This window comes from Euprymna scolopes, chromosome 10, assembly GCF_053919585.1.
Source record: "Euprymna scolopes isolate OS-2025 chromosome 10, ASM5391958v1, whole genome shotgun sequence".
Classification (NCBI taxonomy): Eukaryota; Metazoa; Mollusca; class Cephalopoda; order Sepiida; family Sepiolidae; genus Euprymna; species Euprymna scolopes.
In genome coordinates this window covers 155,423,450-155,445,687 of record NC_136491.1, presented here as the reverse complement: position 1 = coordinate 155,445,687, position 22,238 = coordinate 155,423,450, and the positions used below count along the sequence as shown (strand labels likewise).

General features: G+C 32.8%; 1 protein-coding gene across 10 annotated transcripts in view; it reads left to right on the top strand.

The window, feature by feature from the left end:
• The window catches only part of LOC145286319 (secretory carrier-associated membrane protein 1-like), a 129,873-nt gene extending 108,330 nt beyond the window's left edge, over positions 1–21,543 (top strand). For 6 of the 10 annotated variants that reach the window (XM_080135236.1, XM_080135233.1, XM_080135241.1 and 3 more), the window contains 2 exons: positions 2,002–2,119; positions 20,682–21,543. In XM_080135236.1, coding sequence (XP_079991362.1) covers positions 2,002–2,119; positions 20,682–20,846 — 283 coding nt within the window. In that variant the 3' untranslated portion in view covers positions 20,847–21,543. Of the gene's footprint in view, positions 1–2,001; positions 2,120–5,063; positions 5,182–20,681 lie in introns of all 10 variants that reach the window. The other 4 variants (XM_080135237.1, XM_080135234.1, XM_080135242.1 and 1 more) reach the window with 1 other exon arrangement.
• The last annotated feature ends 695 nt before the right edge of the window (positions 21,544–22,238 follow it).

Here is a 22,238-nt window from a genome sequence, read left to right as displayed (position 1 = left end):
GTGGTGGTCAATATTTGTATAAAAACATTGTAGATATCATTTACTAGCAGCACTTATTTTATGGCTTAGTGGTTTGAGCTATTGACTAGATAAGTATTGGTTCAATCCCTGGCTTGGGATGGGTCCTGATCTAGCCACACTGAAGAGTTGTGATATAATGAAACTGTCTGTTCTGTGGATAACACACATGCGCGCGTGTGTATATATATATATATATATATATATATATATATATTAGTTTATGAATTTTTTATGAAATCAAAATGGAACAGATAAGGCTGTGTGTGTATATATATATATATATATATATATATATATATATATTTGTCCTTACATAAGCAGTAGTTTGTTGCTACACAGTCATGAGCATGTTTCGGTCTACTAGTATTTACCAACTAGAGACCTCATCAGGCAACAACCCTTATTTTCGAAAACAGAATTCATCCGTTTTCAAAAATAAGGGTTGTTGCCTGATGAGGTCTCTAGTTGGTAAATACTGGTAGACCGAAACATGCTCATGACTGTGTAGCAACAAACTACTGCTTATGTAAAGACAAATGTAACTTGCTCTACTTTTGTACTGAGCACTCTCGTATGAACCTCGTTATATTTCACTGGTTAACCGACCTTTGGAAAATAGCAACCTCAAATTATATATATATACACACACACACACACACGGCCTTATCTGTTCCATTTTGATTTCATAAAAAAATTCATAAACTAAGGAATTCTTTACTAATAAAAAGTAATAGTCTCTTGACTTGCACATTATCCTGAAAGATAATATAGACTTATTATTTTGCTATCTAATTTATGTATTAAGAAATAATTCGGTAAAGAGTCAGTCTTTCTCTAAATGCTTGGAGAGATTACGAAATCTTAGTGATTGGACACAATGCGATGGCGCAAACTAAATACGTGAATATATCAGTGAGAGATGGCAGACTTGTTAATTACAAAACCTGGCTAATTAGAACGATCAAAATAAATTTTTTAACATAACTAGCTGGCTATCCAGTGTTGCCCAGACAATACACTTAAACATGATATTTTAGTTTATGCAGATTGTGTATGTATTATAGAATCAATCCTCTGTTGATTATTATATATTACAAGAAATAATTTGCCAGGTGGACTAATCCGCAAAAAAAATTTTAATGTCGTTCATCAAATTCGTCTGTTTACAATATCACGTCAGCTGATATTTGGGCTTGACATTGAATGCCCTGGAAAAGTCACTTCTGATTAATGTTTAGTTTTAAAATAGGCAAACAAAGAAATGATTTGCGGCGATTTTAAATTATACGTCTTTTATCGTAAATTAAACTCATTAAAAGAAAAAGATTTTAAAAAAATGGTGAAGTACACCTAGGCTTGAACAGAGGATCATTCGATCTGTAGTCGAATGCTCTACAACTAAGCTGTATCTCTGCATTGTAATCTGTTTTTTAAAGAAATGGTTTGCTAGAATTTTTATCATTTCCCTTGACAGCATAAATAAAATATTCCCCTTTAAAAATTCTTTATCTATAAGAGAGAAAAGTTATTTTTAAGATCGGATTTTTTTTCAGTACTTATCGGATAAATTTCTGTACAAAACATATCTAAGAACACTGCCAGACATAAATTAGCTTTCTGTGAAATTTGTAAAAGATCGGCTCAGCCGTTTCACAACCTATGAGGAAGGAACACACACACAAAGTAACTTTTCTATAATAATAGAGAATGCATCATTAAAGACATGGTAAAAGACATTTGGGAAACAAATGTTGATTCGCTTTAGTATAATATAATCTTTTTTTTTAATCCATGTGAAAGTTGCTGATATAAGCAAAATTGTTTTAAGAACATATCTAAACAGATGGATGGGGTAATAGTTTCTATCTTGGTTTTGGGGAGTCTGTGATCTTTCTAACCCCCCCCCCATCCTCTTCAACTCCCTAAATTTCTTTTTCTTTCACAGAAAGAACCTTGATTGATTCTTGTTTGTATTTCCAGTGGCATCATCGGAGGCATTGGAACTGTCTCAACAAATATGGCAGTTGGACTCATCATGATATTTATTGGAATATTTTTTGCTCTAGTTTCTGTTATTACTTTTGCACTACTTGTCAAGGTACAGTTGAAGATGATGAAATCTACCCTCCCCCTCCTCTTGCCACTACTTGTGGCTGCTGATGCTGCTATTTATGCCTGTGCAGATGTATCCATGGCAACAGTGTTGTTGTTGTGCTTTTATTTTGTAATGCTATCATTGCCTGCCTTTTTAACAAACACAAGTTTAATGCATTGTTTTACCGATGGTCATAGACAGTTTGTGTTTTTAGTGAACATCTCTTGATCCTTTTTCTAGGCCACATTCACATAACCCATTCGTATAAAATATAAATGGACATCCTTCAATATGTATAATGAATTAAGAACTATAAACTGGTGACCTGAGGTCAACTCTACCTCTATTATTGTCTGTATAAAAATATACTTGTATCTTTGTGTACTTTATCACATTTCATGATCATTTAAAAAAAAAAAGAGATTGTCCGATCACCAAAGATGAAATGTAAAAAAGTAATTAAGAAATATCTTGTATTGCTGCCCTTTTTAAAGCTGAATTGTTCCAAAAAAGAATATAACATAAACAGAATTTTATTGTAATCAAAATTTTATCTGCCGGATAAAATCAAAATGTATCTTTCCACTCCCCGTTTTTTTATTCCAATGAAATCTATCTATAAAATTTTCCCTAAATTTTGTGATATCTTGGATACAATGACTTCTACAGTAAATGTGGTATTGTGGTGACCGCAATGATTCTAGTTAAGAGTAGGATAGACATTTTTATCATTGACCAAAAATGAGTAATGACCAATTCTCCACATTTTTGATGGCCTTGTGCCTAATTTGTATTAAATGTAAATTTTTATATTTTATGTAAATAATTGTTCTGAGTCAGTTAATAAGCAAGGGTGACGGGTAGTAATTCTCCCCCCCCCTTTTTCCCAAATAAAATTAAAAAAATTTAAATGGAAATCGTTTTCCTTAAAATTAGTCTCACTCATATTGTAAAGAATGCAATATTTGACTGAAGAAAACTGGTTATGCATTAATATAATTATGTATGTAAATATTAGTTACCTATCTTCTGAACATATATTGCTATTTAAAAAGAAAAATTAATCTTTTGAAATTATTTATTAATATTACATATAACATTTAAACATGCAATTTAAAAAAAATATTTTAAAAAAAATTTTTTTACAAAAGAAAAACTTTGTTCTAAAGTATCAAACTTTTTTTTTTTTTTTTTTTAAATTAGCGGAGGTACCCGGCGTTGCCCGAGTGTTTGGAGGTGTAAAAAAAAAAAAATATTGGTAGGTAGGTGAGCTCGAACCCGAACCGTTGAGGTTAACAGGCTGATGACTTACTGCCACGCTATGTTGGCAAAGAACTGAAAATGTGTGAAATGAAACTATTAAAAAGTCAAACAATTAAAAAGATATGTGACAGGGGTGTGAATTAAATGAGGTCAACCATCACGCCATAGGGAATGAAACGCACTTAACTTTGGCTCCAAGCCAGTTTCTGTGTATGCTGTTTGCTTCCCCCAAGATGTCTGAGAAAACCAGCTTCCCATTTAAAGGGAAGTGTCGTAATGATTAGCAATTGTCTGATATGAGAAATTTTGGCCGCATTGATCAAACTTTGTTGCTTTTTGGATGTCCCGAGCATGAATGCAAGGGAGACTAATTTTGCTATGGTTCAGTTTCGCTTATATATGACAAAGCCAAATAAACACGCGGAGAGTAAAAAATAGCGTTTAAAAGTCGCCCAAATAAAAGATAAATAAATCGTACATATTATAATCTAGGTAGCATATAAAGTTATAAAAATGAGCGACCAACCCGAGAAACACCCTGAAAAAAGCCTTTGGTTGATATACAGAAAAAAATGCACGCACATATTTTCGCTTTTATTTATATAATATATATATAATTACAAAAACATTTTTGTTGCATTTAAATTAGTGTTTTGATTTGTTCTAAACAATCTTCATGGTAAAGTGTTTTGAGTTTGCATTTGATTGGGCAGAAGGGAGGGTGCATGAAAAAAAAGATACACACCATTTTCTTTATGCACTCACATAAGATATTTTTTAAAGTTTATAAATGAAAAAGAAACGATTTATAAATGTAGACATAGAAATAAATTTGTAAGTCTTGAATAAAATATTAAAAATGTTCATAATATTTCACATGTAAAACGATGAACGTTTGTATTTAATATTTGATTTAATCAATCTGATTAAATTGGAAAAGAAGTCATAATTTTAAATATCACGTCATGCAGAGTTTCTGGGATGAGGCATAGTGATAATGCATTTACATTTGTAAACAAAAAATATTGGGTACTTTAGATTTTTTTAATTATATTTTTTTTGCAAATGTATAAAGGCCATAAGTATATTAATACATTTCTGACGATCGGATATGTTTTATGAAATTGAATTAAAATGTTGAAAGGCAAATTTATTTGGTTACGGTTTATGGAGTTCAACTTGCATAACTTTTTTGCTAAAAACGTTATTTCTTTTTCATCCAATTCCAATCAATTTGCGAAACATAACATGAATTCATTTTTTTTTTTTCCATTGATTTTCTAAGCTTTTTTTTTTTTTTTTTTTTTTTAACTTTGTCTATAACCACAGTAAAATATTGTTATTAATCTTGTAACCGCCATTTTTTTTTTTTTTTTTTTTTTTCCACATTTCTTTCATAATGTCATAACCACTGATCTCACTAAAATAACCCGTTGCATGTTTTGTTTTTTTAATATCATTTACAAAGTTTTCTATTTCTCAGAATTTAATGTCTTTTTGTTTCATTTGTATTTTTTTTTTCAAGTGTTATGTATATATGTCTATCTATCCGCTCCTCCCATATCACCCATCTAATGACAACTGAATTTTCTTCCTTCTACCATCCATATATATCCATCAAAATTCCTGATTTTTTTGATATTTGATATACTTAATAAAAAAACTTATGGCTTTCTTTTTCTAGTGGTTGGATCAATGCCCTTATCATTTTGGGGTATAATGTTGGCGCAGGGGCATTTATGATCTTAGTTTCCCTCTTAATCACCGCCTATACAGCAGTGAACATCATAGTCCTTATAAAGGTATGCCACGACGATGTTGGGAATTATTTCCCTTTGACTGCTGTTGCCGCTTCAGTTGCATTTTTATCATCTTGTAATCACTTCATCCTCCTCTCCTATTTACAACCATTTCTACCTTCTAAAATCTCCCATGAAATTTTTCCTTGGATGAAAAAGGTACATCTGCATTGGTTTAAAGAATTTACTAGGTTCTTGTCCAGAATTCACCCTATATTTAAAAAAAAAAAAAAAAATTAAATCTGTAATGATGTATGTACCCAATGATGAAATAAAAAATATATTCCAAAAATCATGTAAACTGATCAAGTAGTTTATTTTTTTTATAAATAAAATCATTTTTAAACTATTAATGAGAATTCGTAGGCATTAAAACAAAAAATCTTGCAATTTTAATTTTTTTTAATTATTTCCTCTTTTTTTTCTTTTCTTGAAGCCGTTTTCAAAACAGCGTACAAGACGGTCACTCCATGGTTATGCATAAAATTTGTTTTTATTTAAAAAAAAAACTACTTGATTAATTTACATGATATTTTGAATATATTTTCATTTGTCATGGATACATACATCATACAGATTTTTTAATATGGGGGAATTCTGAACAAGAAATGATCATAAATGAGAAAAAGTATTCATAAGACGTCTTAATCTGCATGTTTAGTTATTTCAATTTTAAACAAGACTGACCAACTAATGGTCAGCACTTCTGGAGGTGTTTGGATACATTTAAAATGTGTCCATTCAATCTGAGCATTTAAATTTTAACTTTTAATTGAGGCATAACCTGTTCAGTTCTTGGTGATTCATCCTCTACCTTCTCTCTGAGAAAGGGGTTAGTTTATTGCTAATTGTGTGAATTCTGATGCAGAGCAAAGTGCACCACATGTTGCACTTGTCTAATCTCCCACAGATTTGATGATGCATTTGCAATTTCAGTGCATGATTATTGTAAACTCTGAAAAAAAAAATCCAAGCATTTTCAATTGAATTATCAGATCAGTTAACATTTCATCATTCGCTTTTTATGATTTCCGCAGTTATACTTGCGTCCCCTCTCACCCCCATTATTATAATGACACCTGTCAAGTCATGTTTGTTTTCATGTCAACTTTGTATTTCTCTCGACTTAAGTTCAACTTGATTGATTCGATTATTTTGTTTATGAGCTTAATCTGATTGGCTGTTCACTTTTAACAGAAAATATCTCATTGGTTTCTGTTTAGAAGTACAAAATAATTCACCAATTGCAGAGTTTGTTAATCATAAAACTGATCCACCCAAACAGATCTGAATTCTGAACATGGACCGATTCTTATAATATATACACACCAAGATTGATAAAGTAGTGTATTAGAAATGAAAAAAAAAAAAACTTCAACTAAGGACAAACTAGTGGGAGGGGAAGGGATCTCCTAGATATGTAAGGAATGCCTCTAAAAGTAAGCTACTGAATTTAAAACTTAATATTTTGTTGTTTTGTTTTTTGTAATCTTGGAGGGTTTTTTTTTTATGAAACATTTGTTCACCCCCATCCACAAACATTTTTATTTTTAGATGATCAAATAAGATCAATAACAAAAAGATAAGCTTCAAGCACTTAGTTACCCAAGTAACTCAACAAGCAGCAAAATCCCACCCCTTCACTGTAGAGATCTCTGTATGCTGGAAAGCCTCCTACTCTTATTGTTTTTCAAAAACTGCAAGATTTGGAAGTCCTTCCGGGTTCCCTGACTGTACTGACATGCAGAAGTTCAAATGTAATGTAAACAAACATCTCACTGCTCAACTCCTAACATTATCCCTGTAGATCATGTCTCAAATAGTAATATTCTTAATATCGCCATGCTCCCGTATTCTTAATATCCAATGCTTGTACTTTTTTCATCTGAGGAGATGCACTAATCCATCGTTATCGACTTCCCTCTCAGAAATGTTCTTTCTAACTCACCAAAAACTGCTCTATAAACAAAATGTAAACTAACAGATTCACAAATATTTCAATGAATTGTATGTTTTATTGGATAATTTGAAGATGAAGCATCATAATTTCAATGGAAATGAAATATTATGGCCGTAAACATTAAAATTTTACAAAAAAAGCAATAAAAGCATTTTTTATCGGTATTGAATATATGTAAAAAAAAAAAAAAAAAAAAAAAAATCCATAATGCCTAATTAGGCAGGCACCTAGCTTTCATGGAAGGAGGATATTTCTAAGGAATATCAAATCACCATGTAATCCTCCAGCCACGTGTATATCTTGGCCTGGCTAGATGCATAATACATTTAGTATTCTCAAACTATAAGCCATTTGCCACTGGCTCAACATTGGTGATCTAATGAAAACTGGTGTGTCAGTATCTTTTTTTTTTCTTTAAACTAAGAAAATAAATATGAAGTGATGAGGATGGTGTCTCTTGCCATTAATAAAGGGTATAAAACAAATAATTTTTATATAAAGAAACAAGCTATTATTTTATTTATTTTTTTTTTTTACAGTGATCACCACTTATCAAGTCCCGGAAGCCACTCAGGGATAAGGGTTATTGCAAGTACATTACGTTAGTGTGGAGATTTGATGAAGTGTTTACTTAAGGGGGTGGTTCATTAGGAATTTGTTAATGTTGGACTTGAACACATCCAAGTTGTAGTCCGGTGGGAAGCAGGCAGATGGAACAGAGTTCCACAGGCGTGCAGTTCTAAGAAAGAAGCTTTGTTCATGGAATCCGCGTTTTGATTTAGGCACAGATACAGAGTGGGGGAAATTTTTGACAGTGGATTCAGCTAGACAGGTGTTTTTCGTGAAAGATTGGCGAGGGGGCCCAGAGATTGGAGTTCAGACGAGCACCTGCGATGGAAATAACGATAAAACAAGAATAGGCTCGCAACATCTCTTCTGTGGGAGAGAGGTTGCAGGGTAGAGAAAAGGGCATCCCCCACTAAGCCACAGTCTATTTTGTACTCTGTCAAGGCATGATAGGCTGTTTTTAGCAGCTCCTGCCCAGATATGGCAGCAGTATTCCATCCTTGGACGTACTTGACTTTTATATAGATAGAGAATTGCATCAGTAGTGAGATATCTTCTGGAGCGGTAGAAGGATCCCACCATCTTTCCAGCGACCTTGGCAACAGACTTGATGTACGTGTTCCATTTCAGATCAGGAGTAAAGGTCAAACCCAGAAGCTTGTCAAAACACGGGGCCTCACCCAGACGAGAGCCATCCATCACAATTGATGCCAGATGGGGATCAGAGCGTTGATGATGTAAGGATAGGAGTTTGGTTTTGGATGCGCTCGAGATCAGAGGAGAGAGAATCAGAGAACTTTGTCATTTACAGCCTTTGATGTGTTGCCGTAGATGGTCGTGTCATCAGCATAGATGTCAACGAATGATTTAAGTATGTGTTTAGGGAGGTCATTGATGTAGATCAGGAAGAGAGTTGGGCCCAGGATTGATCCCTGAGGGACTCCAGCATTTATATTGCAGGCCTCCGATTTTTGTCCATCTACCACTACTCTTATGAGCCTATCGGAGAGAAATGATTTAATGATTGAGAAAACATTTCCAGTTATACCGTAGCTGGAAATCTTGTGAAGTAGACCCTTATGCCATACCTTGTCGAAGGCCTTTGATATGTCAAGAGCAATTGCCCTAGAAAGGAAGCCTTTGTCAAGAGATTCACTAATCCTGTGAGATATAACCGTCAGCACATCTGCGGTAGATCTTGCAGAGCGGAAACTATATTGTGTGTCACTAAGAAGGTTATTCCTGCTGAGGTGGTTGACTATTTCTCTATTTAATATGGATTCCAGCAACTTACTCATAACACACAGGAGGCTTATTGGTCTGTACTGAGAGGGAGATGACTTATCACCTGAATTCTTAAATACAGGGCAAACTGATGAGGTCTTTCAGGGAGTCGGAAAGCACTTCTCCTTAAGGCAGCGCTTAAATAGTTTCGTAAGTATGGGAGCAAGATCTGGTTGAAACTTTTTTAACACTATAATTGGGATGCCATCAGGGCCAGTAGCTATTTCATCAATTCATGTGATTTTTGCAATATGACACTTTTGTTTCATGACCTGGCCACCGTACAGATATTTTTTAATTAGAATTCTGAACAATAACTAAAGGAATATTTTCTGATTGGAATATTCAATATCTACATTTGCTCATTTGTACTTTGTATGTTATGATGTCCACTTTTTTATTTATATGGTAAAATTGTCCGTTTCTTTTAATGATCTTTATTGAATATTTTGTGATAAATGGAAACGATGAATAATGGGTTTTTATTCTTGTTCCTTGTAACTTTCAAAAATATTAAAATACATTTTCTAGTCTTTTGAAACTGTTCAACCGCAACATACTCCTGTACAACCTCGTTTAGTAGGTTAAACGTGGAATACTTCTGACGTTGCAATGGTTTTCATATCAAATATGCCAACCATAAATGCAGAAGGTGACCAAAATAATATACACACCTTCCTTTCACCAAAATTTAAAGGCTTCCATTCCAAATTCTATCAACATAAAGATTCTCAGAGTTCAACAAGAATCACCTAAGAAAGTGAGAAGTTACATTGTTTAAAAATTTGTGAGAATAACAAACAAGCGGTAAATAATTCCATTGTGTGTGTTGTATAAAAATGCTAAAAGCTTAATCTTAAGTTTTTAGTTTATAGAGCAGTTTTTGTATTGTGTGGATTTCCTTTCCTTAATTATAATCAATCTAAGCTTTTTTAAACCTATTTTCTATTGTAGGAAATTTAAAATATTCTATTTTGATTTTTTTTTTTTTTTTTTATATAAAGAACTTGCAAAAAAAATTTATTGTAAATTCATAAATATCATTGGTTTCCTCAAGAAGCTCTCTCTGTTTGCTTCCTGATGAGTTGTTTCATTTATTTTGGTCTCAATGGATGTGCTAATTTTCAGTGGGATTTAAAACAATTTACAGTAAAAAAAAAAAAAAAAAATTCTCTTCATAAATGACAATGATTTTTGTCCGATTATTAAAATTCTATTGCGCATGATCAAGATTTACATGGGTGATCTTCTTGCAGTATCTGCTAAGTTAAGTTATTGGTTGGCTTTATTAAATAACATACTGAATGTTTTATTCTTTTGTAAACCTAATTGTATGCATTGAATGAGAAAGTGTTTTAAGATGTATTAAACAATATTTTATCTGTTATGCTTTTCTATTTTGAGTGACTATGTTTTTGGTTATGAAAATTTTCATTTTATTACAAGTTCTCAAATAGCCATGAAACACATTTTGCATTAATATTCACTGAAATAATATAAGAAACATTAAATATTAGACTATTTTCAATCTCACTTCTAATGATAAAGCAAATAAAAAAAAAATATGTAGACACAGCAACCTAGAAAGAAAATGGCCGCAGAGTTCAAGTTTTATATAAACACTAAAAGAAATCCTTACTCCACATATAAATTATACAGATAATTGTTCATAAGGAGAGTTTGCTTTGATAAAGAGGTTTTTTTTTGTTGTTTTTATTCATATTAAATGATAAAATCCATCTTTTGAACATTTCCATCTCCAACCATCAGTTGACTGCGAATAATGGTTCAATGCACATGGTAAATTACAGATTTCACACCTCCAAGGATTGGCTATTAACCAACATTTGTCAATCCATTGAACCATTTTGAAATTATCAAACGGCTTCATGACAAGTTAAAATATTTCCTCAGTTCACATGAAATCATTGTCATAAACATCATTTACAAGACTTGTTGGACACATGTGAAGAACTGTCATTTTCTTTCTAGGGTGTTACCCTCTACAAGTACAGATAAACCAATTCAAAAGAAAATAAATCATAATCATAGAACTGTTGCATGGATTTTTATGTTTAGTTATCCATTGGACAGGTGTTTTTTTAAGTTGTGATGTCAACTGAATACTTATAGAAATGTGAGTCTTGAATACCTCATCGCCAGCGTTGTCATCTTGTAGGCCTATAATAATCAGGACAACATAGTGGTATAATTATTTTAAAAAAAAAATATATATCAAGTCTAAAGAAACTTATTTTAAATTTATGAGTAAAGGAAGAATCTGTTTTTATGGCACCATTTTTGTTAAACTCTCACCCCTCTCCTTTCCTTTAATGATAAATGATGGTAGTGGGAGACATTCTGATGTTGCATGCTTGTTGAGAATTGGTGTTTTCAGTGGTTCTACGGGAAGGGATCTTACATATAATTTTTTTTTTTTTTTTTTTTCTGGCTTGGCTTATGCTTTCTAAATTTTATGCATGTTTTGTTTTGTTTCACTTATGCATAAACTTGTTATTGCTGTTTATTTAATTCTGTCATTGCAAACCTGGAAAATGAAAATCTTCTCCAAATAGAACTATGAATTCTGTCTGTTATGCCAGTTATTTCTTTGATTTTAACGGAATATCACAAATTTTATAATAGTCTAGCATTTTAGCCCGGCGTTGCCCGGGTGTTTGGATGTGTATGTGGAGCAAAAAAAAAAAGTGGTAGTAGGAAGGCAAGCTCGAACCCGTACCGCAAAGGAGGAAAAGAACGGGGTAAAACCTAACGTTTATGCTGTTACGACCACCGCCAAACCAGAAGCAACATTTTTTTTAAATTAAGGCTAAACAATCTAAAGGAGAGGATAACTTTCAAAAATATCGGCGAAAAAAGTGACCCCCCCCCCCTGTAGAAAAGTGCCTAGTTGAAGGGGAAGATATTAATCTTTTTAGCCAATTTTTCGATTATTTGTCGTATGAAAGGTCGAACTTTAAAACGATACTGATCTTGGTAAAATCCGTCGCTTCTATCGAAAGTTTAAGGCAGACATGCAAACAGACATACATACATACATTTATATATTGGTAACTAAAAATTTTCGACCCAAACTGATGAAAAAGCTTGCCCTATCTCTTATGTAAAATTTCAAATATTTAGACCAGAAATTGTCTGAGTAATTTGTAAGAGACCGCAGAGGTCAATTTTTTTTTAACTTTGACGCCTATTATGACCCCTTAAAATTTATTGTTTTGGACTCAAATCAAGTTATTAAGTTAGATCCATGTCCAAGGAACCTATATCTAAAATTTCAAGTGCGTAGATCCAAAATTGTCGAAGGAGTTTGGTAGAGTTCTCAAAGATCAAATCGTTGAACGTTGATTCCTTAATTGCCAAATTTTTGGCCAAAAACCGATCGCATCGATTTTCCCAAATCTCAGTACCCTGTATATCAAATTTCGAGTCTGTAGAGTTATTGTGTAGGGAAATGTACACAGACACACACACACCCACACGTTCACTTTTATAGATATATAGATAGATTTGTTTAGAAACACAAGTGAATACTGGGATTTTTGACAATGACTTGAGAAATATAACACTCTCTTTAGATAGCCAGGTGTAGAGTTACAATACCAAGGACTCCCTCGAGCCATGCTTGGCCTGGTTTCCTGATTAGGACACTGAATGCCATTCCCTTATTCTCTATTCTCAATTTCTCTCTTTCTCTCAGAATCTGAGAAAATTGGGTTTGCTTGCATGCCGCTTGCAGGGTTGGATCAAATACTGACTTTTAACAATTGAAATACAAATACAAATACTTTCGTTAAGGTTACCAGAAATACAAATACTTTTATTCCTAACTCTAAAAATACAAATACAAATGCTAACGCTAAAAATACAAATACTTTTATTCCTCAATCTCAAAATACAAATAAAAATACAATAACTGATTTAAACAATCTGAAAATATGCGAAGAAAAGAAGAAAAAAGAAGAAATATTTCCTTCCAAATTTGACATCTACATTACACTCTATATCATGTCCTCATTGCATTTTATCATCATTAGAGCTCTGAAAGTTTCCGGGCCAAGTTTGGCTCGCTCTGGGGTATAAAAATTACCAGCCTTGCTGAAAACTCTTTCAGATGGTGCCGATGTTGCACAGCACCCTAGAATATTTCTGGCGAAAGGCTTCAAAATCTTGAAGCTCTTGTTTTCCCGCCAGTACCTCAGTCAAAAGCCAGAACACATTCTTCTAAGTAGGAATCGAGTTCTGCCTTTACCGCTGTAGTGTCGCTTATTGATGGACTTACATTTAGCTTCCCAGCTGGTGGCATGTAGGCAAAAAGACGAGGGCGTTTTGCATTCATGTCAGCCTCGTCTTGATTTGTGTTCACGGTCATGAAAAACTTCCTCTCTTGAACTGTGTTCTTCAAAGACAACTGAGTTGACTGCGAAATAATTAGGTCCACAATCTTCGAAATATTTATTTTATCATAGTTTTATGATTTGCAAATACGTAAAATTGGGGAGATAAGATTTTTGGTGTAGAACATATTTTTGCCTAATGCATAATTATATCAAAGAGTTTTCTTGTTAATTTATTTGGAAGTGATATTTTCACCTGTGTACTTTTAGGGACAAGCACCAGGATAACATTAAGAAGTTTGTCAAATTAAAATGAAATTATATCTATATTTTAAAGTAGATGAGAACCCTCAGCTATCCCTCCTAAAAATGTAATTCTACTTTTTTTCAAAAGATTACTTGTGAACATCTAGAAAAGGAATATTTTATAATTTAAATTAATTAGTTTCGCATATAAATTATACATAAAATGATCTTTCATTTTCGGGCCATCATAACTTTTTAGGGTAGTTAACTTTTTTCTATCTCTAAGTCTGACTGGCAAAATTGTAAAACCAAATGAAATTGCCTTAAAAAGTAAAAGGCACAGAATTTATCTCCCATAGCCAAAAATATATACCCCAATTTAGAAGAATTTTTCTTTCATCGACCAAGGACAGACTAGATAAAGTTAGGTCATCAGAGAAGGTACTACACTTTAATGTAAGCATTGATTGACAACGGGGACAGATTACATAAAAGAGATGTTTATAAATGTTTTTTTTACGATTATGATATTAGTAACCATTTGGAGTTACAATCTATTTAGTATTACACATGAAATCTGAAGAAAACACTTACAATGAGTAAACATGCGAGTATAATCGACAGATTTCTAAGATGACAGCATAATTGAAAAGTAGTTGGTTATTATCTTAGACTCCACATCTACTTATCATTTTTACTAGTGCCATTTTTTCCATACCATATTTATTGGTACAATTTGTAAATAAGTTTCTATTTGTCAATCATATTCTTAAAAGAATTATGTCAGTCGTCAGAAGACCAAATTTACTCAGGGGATTGGAGGTATCAACTTAAAATCTCTAAAATATTGATAAATTTAATTTTAGTCATAACTCTAAAACTAGACTTTGTTTCCAAGAACAATCTATGCGTCATTATTAAGGCAAATGTGTCTATTAATCCAAGATAGTTAGAAAATCTATAATTATTGACTTTTAATTAAACTTTTGGGACTACTCAGGAAAAAGTATATGAATACTTAAAAATATTCATTTTAAATACAACTTTAAATAGCTATAGTTATAAGTTTTCAAATTTCTATAAATTGAAAATAAATTAATTCAATTAATTTCAAAACACTACTTTTAAAGAATTTCAAACGAAAAATACAAGAATTAATTATTTCAGAGGAAATATACTCAGTGACCTAATTGGCAGGGACAAGGCGCCAGCACTAAAAAATGTCCCCAAAATGGTTTCATACTCAACTGTGAACTCTTTGAAAGGGTCCATATAGACATTTAGTAAGTAACTGTGAAACCGGATTAAACATTTAGGTGTGAGAGGGTGTAAATCCATGAATGGGAGTGGGAGGTCAAAAGTTTTTTTTTTAAATCTACAAGTTTAGACATCCAAACAACTGTTTAAATTACTTTATTATAACTTTTTGTTTAATAATCCATATTTAATAAATATTTATATAAAATTATCCGAAAAAGGCCAAATTTGAAGCATAAATTTGAAAAAAAAACAAACAAAAATTTTGAAAGCCAAACTGCTTCAAAAAAAGCCAAATTCGCAAAATTTGGCCTTAAAAAAGCCAAGCTGGCAACCCTGAATTGAAGCTACTTGACTCACAGACTTATCGTCACTCAACTAGCAGCAGCGTGTGTGACTGGAAGTGGACAGGGCTGGTAGACTGGTACACGTACGCAACATGTATGTGAACAGGGTTGGATCAAATACTGACTTTTAACAATTGAAATGCAAATACTTTCGTTTAGGTTACCAGAAATACAAATACAAATACTTTTACTCCTAAGTCTAAAAATACAAATACATTTATTCCTAAATCTAAAAATACAAATACAATTACATTAAAATTGTATTTAAATACAATTGAAATACAAATACAATTGTATTTGATCCAACCCTAGCCGCTTGTACTCACTTGGCTGGGTTGGGCTGGTCTTGTCTGAGAGGTTGAGGGTACCTGATTGACAATTTCTCTGGCTGCTGTTTCCGACTGACAGTACAGGAGCCCTAACTCTTTGGTAATGCTTAAAGTGACTTGTCTATCATCAGTTGTATATCTGAATAGTTGTAGTGCCATGTAACGCCTGGAAAAGGACTCTGCTGCTATCACTGGTGGCCTTTCACAAGGTCACAACTTTTAGTCGGCTAACGGACCACTCTGTATGTATACATGGCATCAAAACTGGCTCACTTTGCTCAATACTCTTCCCTTAACCTGAAATTAAACAAATATGAAATGAAAACCCAAACAAATATCATGAACCACCCAAACAAAACCAATTCACCTCTTCTCTTGAGGCTCGCTTTCACAAATATCCGTGGGCTTAGAAGTAATCTAGATGATGTAGAGTTTTACCTCTTAATAAACTCCCCGGATATCTTGGCATAAGTGAAACAAACTTACACTTCTGAACCCCCTCTAACTACTTTAACATGACAAGATACCTCTCTCTCTCTCTCTGCCGTAAGGACTCTGATAGATATATTCACGGGCTTGGAGTCTACATTCGTAGCACCCTCCCTTTAACTAGAGAGCAACATCTTGAATCAGATGAGCAGGCTTTCAACTAGCTTTCATCACTGCATTAGTTACTTATATTTTCTCTTCCATTCTCCCCCAAGTCAGTATTGTATCCTAATTGGTCTCTGATTGTATAGATGCAGCACTCTCATTGGATAGTAACATTTAAATACTTGTGCTTGATAACTTTAATGTCCACCATAAAAATTGACTCTCTTTCTCACGTTGTACAGATGCAGCTGGACACTCTACTTATAGCTTCTCTATAGTCCATTCTCTCACACACACAGTAATGTTCCCAACCCGCCTACCAGATCATGAACCCTAGCAGGCTTCACTTCTAAACCCATTCCTCACCACAGTACCCGACGATTGTGTGACTAATGCCCACAGTCCACTTGGAAATGCAGATCACCTAGTGGATCAGTTGACATCACACTTAAATCCCAACTCCAAGGTGAGAAAACCATTGCTCAAAGCAACAAGGTTCTACAAAAGGGCTGACTGAGAAGCCATCGGAGATGATCCATGGACCAAAATGTTCTCTCTTTCTGCTGAACAATATGCCACTGAGACAAATGAATGGTGCAAAGCAGGCATTGAAGCACATGTTCCCACACAGAAGTATTATAGCAAGCTCCACTCACCCCATGGTTCACTACAAAAAAAAAAAAAAAAAAATCCATTATTCATTGAACATTTGAATAATCAAGTCGCTGCCTGATGATATCTGTTGTTTGATTGAAACAAATGGCTGTTTGTAGCAGCGGGATGTAAACATGTTTATTTAACAATAAATAAATATTATTAGCTCTTTTTTATTGAGCACTATCTAACAACCTCGTTGAATTCATTAGTTTATTACTTTTGAATAACAAAAACCCGAGTATATGTGTGTATATATATATATATATATATATATATATATATATATATATATATATATATATATATATATAATTAAAATTAAAAAAAAAATTACTTTAATTTTGTAATTATTGGGGTCATCACAAAACCAAGAGCCACTCGAGAATGATTAATTAGCTGAAAATGATTGCCAACTAAAAAATGAGGAACACTATAGAAGTACTAATGAATGAATCTTAGCACCCAGCAAACCTGATGCAGTGTGTAGTTAGCTGAAAATGGGTAATCTGGCAGAAATTGCACAATGCTGAGAAGCACATAATGAAGCCAGGATGATTGAGAACACTTTCTTGTAACAACATTTTTATGTTTATTAATGATTTTCAAAAGTATATCAACATTGAAGCTATTCAGCCTTTGTCTTACTTTTTCTTTTTTAATGAAAATCGCTCCAGACAAAGCATGAAGCCACTTGATGTAAAGAGCTAAAAAAAATACTACTTCAAGGTCAAGACTAACCAAATAGAATAAGTGTTAGATGGATAGATTCTGACCCAGAAAACAGCAATTTTCGCCCTTTGTCTGAAACATAGCTCATGGGCTGTGAAGACTAAAGGATAAAATAAGAAAAGCAAGAATTATGAGGCGGACGAAAGTAAAGCCAAGTCCACTTTCTACTCTAATTTATATTTATAGTTTATTTAAGTTATAGTTTATTTAAAAGAAAAGCTTCTTGAATTGTTGCTTACCAATATTGGTTGGCATCCAGAAGAGTAAACATGCTATGCAAATAAGGATGGTTATTCCATTTGATTTTGTCCAAAAAAGAATACCAAAAAAGACAATGCTGATCATAAGGCAACCAATGCAATGAAACAAAAAAAATAAAATAAAAAAAAGATCATAAGGCAACCAATGCAATAAAACAGACCAACACCATAAGGCTCCTACAAAAGAAACAGCCATGATTTAACTTTGCTCACTTCAATGAACAACTAATAAATTTACAAAATAGTCTTGAATTTTTTTAATGAAAATAACCAACTTAAAATTTATATCTTTGTTAATTTTCAACCTTCTCCATTAGTTGACAGTTTTATTTTTAAATAAAATCAAACTTTATGAATATTTAAGGAGTGACTTTCACTTGGTATTTTTAAAATCTCAAACAAAGGGAGATAACTCGGCAATAAATACAAATTGCAAAATTTGTAATACCTACAAATTCATATTAATCGCTTAAAAATTATTTTCTTTATAAAAATAAAACTACTTGATCAATTTGTGATATTTGGAATATTTCGCTACATGCAGATAAAATTAGATTTTTATTTTTGTTTTTTTTTAATATAGGGCAAATTCTGGACAAGAACACATCTTTTTGGCATCAATAAGCATTTCTGTCTGTTATTTGTTTCATTCCAATTAAAACGAAAGGAGAGCATTCTATCAAAGTGAAGTGTCAGCGCCAAAATAGCTGAAATTTTGTTTGGGTGAAAAATATTTGAGAAAAATAGAGTTCATATAACTGAAGAGGCTTTGAAAAAAAAAGAGTTAATCTCTTAACTGTGGATTTTATAATTTTAAAGTTTATAATTTATATTGAATAATGGAAAGTGATTGGATTCTCATTTTAAATCCAGATGATAGTTTTTCTTTTTTCCCTCAGCATGTTTCTTTTTTTAATTGATCCAGTTTGAAGATTCCAAGAAAAAATAAATTTTCAATTAAAGTTTTTCATGAAATGCTTTAGAATTTCCTAAACTTTTGCACGTTTTCATGTTTTAAACATTTTTAATTTTTATAATTATTAGAAATGTTGCTGACTGGCATTCATGAAATGGTATTTTTTGATATGGCAAAAAACATGTTGCTAAAGAAGATATTCAATTTTTAGTTGGCATTATTTATCTACTTATCCCCCCCCCCTTTTTTTTGCTTTATTATTGTCTTCACTGTTCATTTTTTTTAATTGCATTTCGGTTGATGTGCCATTCAGGTAAATTGTTCAAATGCTGCAATGTCTTTCCTCTTTTCAATGTTGTTGTTAGTGCATTACATATGATGTAAATATGCTATGAACTTGAATACATTATCAAAATAACAAGTTCATCAGATAAAAAAAAACAAAAAACACCAACATGCATAAGACTCACATATCAACAACCATTTTTTTTTTCTTTCAAATTGTATTCTCAGATTATTTGTTGACGTCTGTACAAATGACATAAGTCTGTCACAGCACTTCAAAGAGCATCTCTAAAGCTAAGCTTTTCTTTTAGTACCAATGTTCCGAGCCTCATTTTTGCTCAGCTCAATTTTTAAGGAAGCCCTCTGCTTTGATAAACTCCTAACCTTGAATTTACTTTAAGCAACTTCGTTACTATCGCTTCCCATTATTTTGTCCTTATCACATTCCATGAGTGATGTTTATGACAAAGGGGGACAATTTGCTGTTTTCTGAGTTGCAATCTATCCGTCTAACAGTTATCATTGGCTGATTTTTTTTTTGAAGTCGTATATTTTTTAGCTCTTCACATCAAGTGGCTTCATGCCTTGTCTGGAACGATTTCTATAAAAAAAAACATTTACATCAAATCTGTTGCTAGTCACTAAAATGAAAACAAAAATGGTTAAATTATTTTACCCCCCCCCCTCATTTACTGCAAGAACTTGTCCAACTGCAACAAAATAGAATCTTTGATAAATATAAAGTTTCTTTCCTAAAACTTGTTATCTGAGGAACACAATATCATAAGGCTGCTTCCTATCTATACAATGGGTCGTTTTCAAGTCCAATGTTAACAAATATTTGTTAGTTTGTTCTAATGAAATTTTGCCCATTATTTCCAATCTTATGTTGTTCATTATCTGACGTTTTTATTAATCCTTATATTAATATGGCCTGTTTAAAAAGAAAAAGTGGGAGTACTATGGATAAATATTTGACAGAGGCCATGTCGGCTGAAATCTAGTTGAAAAATAAATATAAGTAAGAACAATATACAAAATAAATTGAATGTTAATATTTAATTATCAAGGAAAAAATGCAGCTGTTGATTCAATTTTGTACGTGTGATCGATGTGGATTTATTTTATTTTATTTTTTTTTTTTTTGATAATTTGTGTGTATTATATATTTATATACACATGTGTATATAGATTACAAAAGATCAGAACATCGGTCCCAAATACTAATAAACGGGGTCTATAATAGGTCTTCTTTACCGGATTCTCTTTAACCTCTATGTATGTCTTTCTAGGAAATTGCAGCGTGTACATTGTATGACTTTTTGACTGCATTTTGATTGTCTGCTTCATTTTTATTTTCATCTGCAGATTCTGTTAATATTTATATCAGAAGCAAGTAGAAAGTTCTTCTTCAATCTTTAAATTTAAATCAACGTCATGTATAAAGAGAGCCATTCCAAAAGTAAAGCCTTCTATGAAACTTGAAGGTAATGGATGGATATTCAGACCTAAGAATGCAATTTGCAGTCATCTCTGATCCATTTTGGACGGAAAAATATAACAAGAAGCATTACTTTCGGAATGCCCTTTGTCTATATATTAATATAAACTTGTCATTTCTAAGAATTAAAGATCTTTCCACTTTATTATGTTCTTGTAAAAATTACTTTTTACAAATATTTCTTTTCTCATATCTGTTATCTCCATTTTCTTTAAGGTCCACCGAATCTACCGCAGTACTGGCGCCAGTTTCCAGAAGGCTCAGGCTGAGTTTGCCCAAGGTGTGATGCGTAACGAAACTGTTCAAAATGCCGCTGCCAATGCTGCTGCTGGGGCTGCCCGTGGAACAGCACAACAATACGGCTCCAACAATCGTTATTAAAAAAACAGAGAAAAAAGAAGACCCCTTCCTTCCTACACTGAGGCTGCCAAGGTGGGGGTTGAGACATTTACAGGAGAGATAAGAAACAAATTGATATGTCATCAATAGCCACAATCACAACCCCACTCACACACACACACACACACACACACACACACACACCGAACACTGACTCCACCATCTCCATTCTCTCCCTATCCCCTGTGGATGGCCTGTTGTGTTATATAAAGGACATTTAGTATGTTTTTTGACCAGGCTTGTTGTTAGTTATATAACATATCTAGAGCTTTGGTCTGTGTCTCAATCTTTAGGGAGGAAGTCCTCCCCTCTTATATTCCATCATACCCCACCTGTTTCAGTTGGTTTGTCATTAGTAAAAGGCCTATTATAAAGCCCTAATTGTATGTTAACTACTTGTTGGGTTATTCAAATATTCATCCCCTCAACCCTCCCCTTTCTCTAAAGAAACAAAAAACATTTTACGAAACTGAGGTGGGTGGAAGCAGATTCCAATAAGATTTGTTAGGTGCATTCATTCTTATACAAGAACTATATTATTAATACTGTTATTGCCACCATTACTCCCTCTCTTCCAGGCCACCTCTACCACTATTACTATTATCATCATCAGTTAAATGATGGGTGGGGGAGATGGATGGGTAATTACTATTGCTTTTTCTTTCATCAAAAAAATAAATTTCTGAATATAAAAAAGAATGGGGCCAAATGATTGTTACTTTAAATTTAAAAAAATTTTTTAATATATTTTGATCAATGATTGAAATGCAGTTTTACATTTGGATAAAAGTTGTCATATATATATATATATATATATATATATATATATATATATAATATGGTACATGTATACATCTAAAATAAAATTGAAGCAAAAACTTTAAAAAAATAACCCGGACTTAAATGTAAATTCCAAATTTTGAAGGGGAGAAAATCTAAATGAACTGTTTTTGTTTGGATGCTTTAATCTCTTTCTTTCTCTCCCCCCCCCCACTACCTTTTCCCCCCTCTCTTTCTCTCTCTGCTGGGGGTTTAGTTTGATTGTGATTCTCGGCCAATCAGATGAACAGACATCCTATTTCCGCTCCTGCCTCACCCTCCTCATTAATTGTTGGTGTATGATACTTATGACATTTTTTTTAATTCTGGGGAGAGTGGGATGTTTTAGTTGTTTTGGTTTTTCCTTTTCCTCAACCAATAAATCCCTGCCCTGATCTGATGAATAACTGTGTGTGTGTGTGTAACTGAGTATATAGTCACCCCCACTTTTACTTAGCTACTCCTCCTTTTACCCCCTTCCCACTCTTCCTTATAAACTTGTTTGTCTTTTCCTTTTCATCTTTTGTTCTGCTTATACTGGAAATTCTCTTTCTC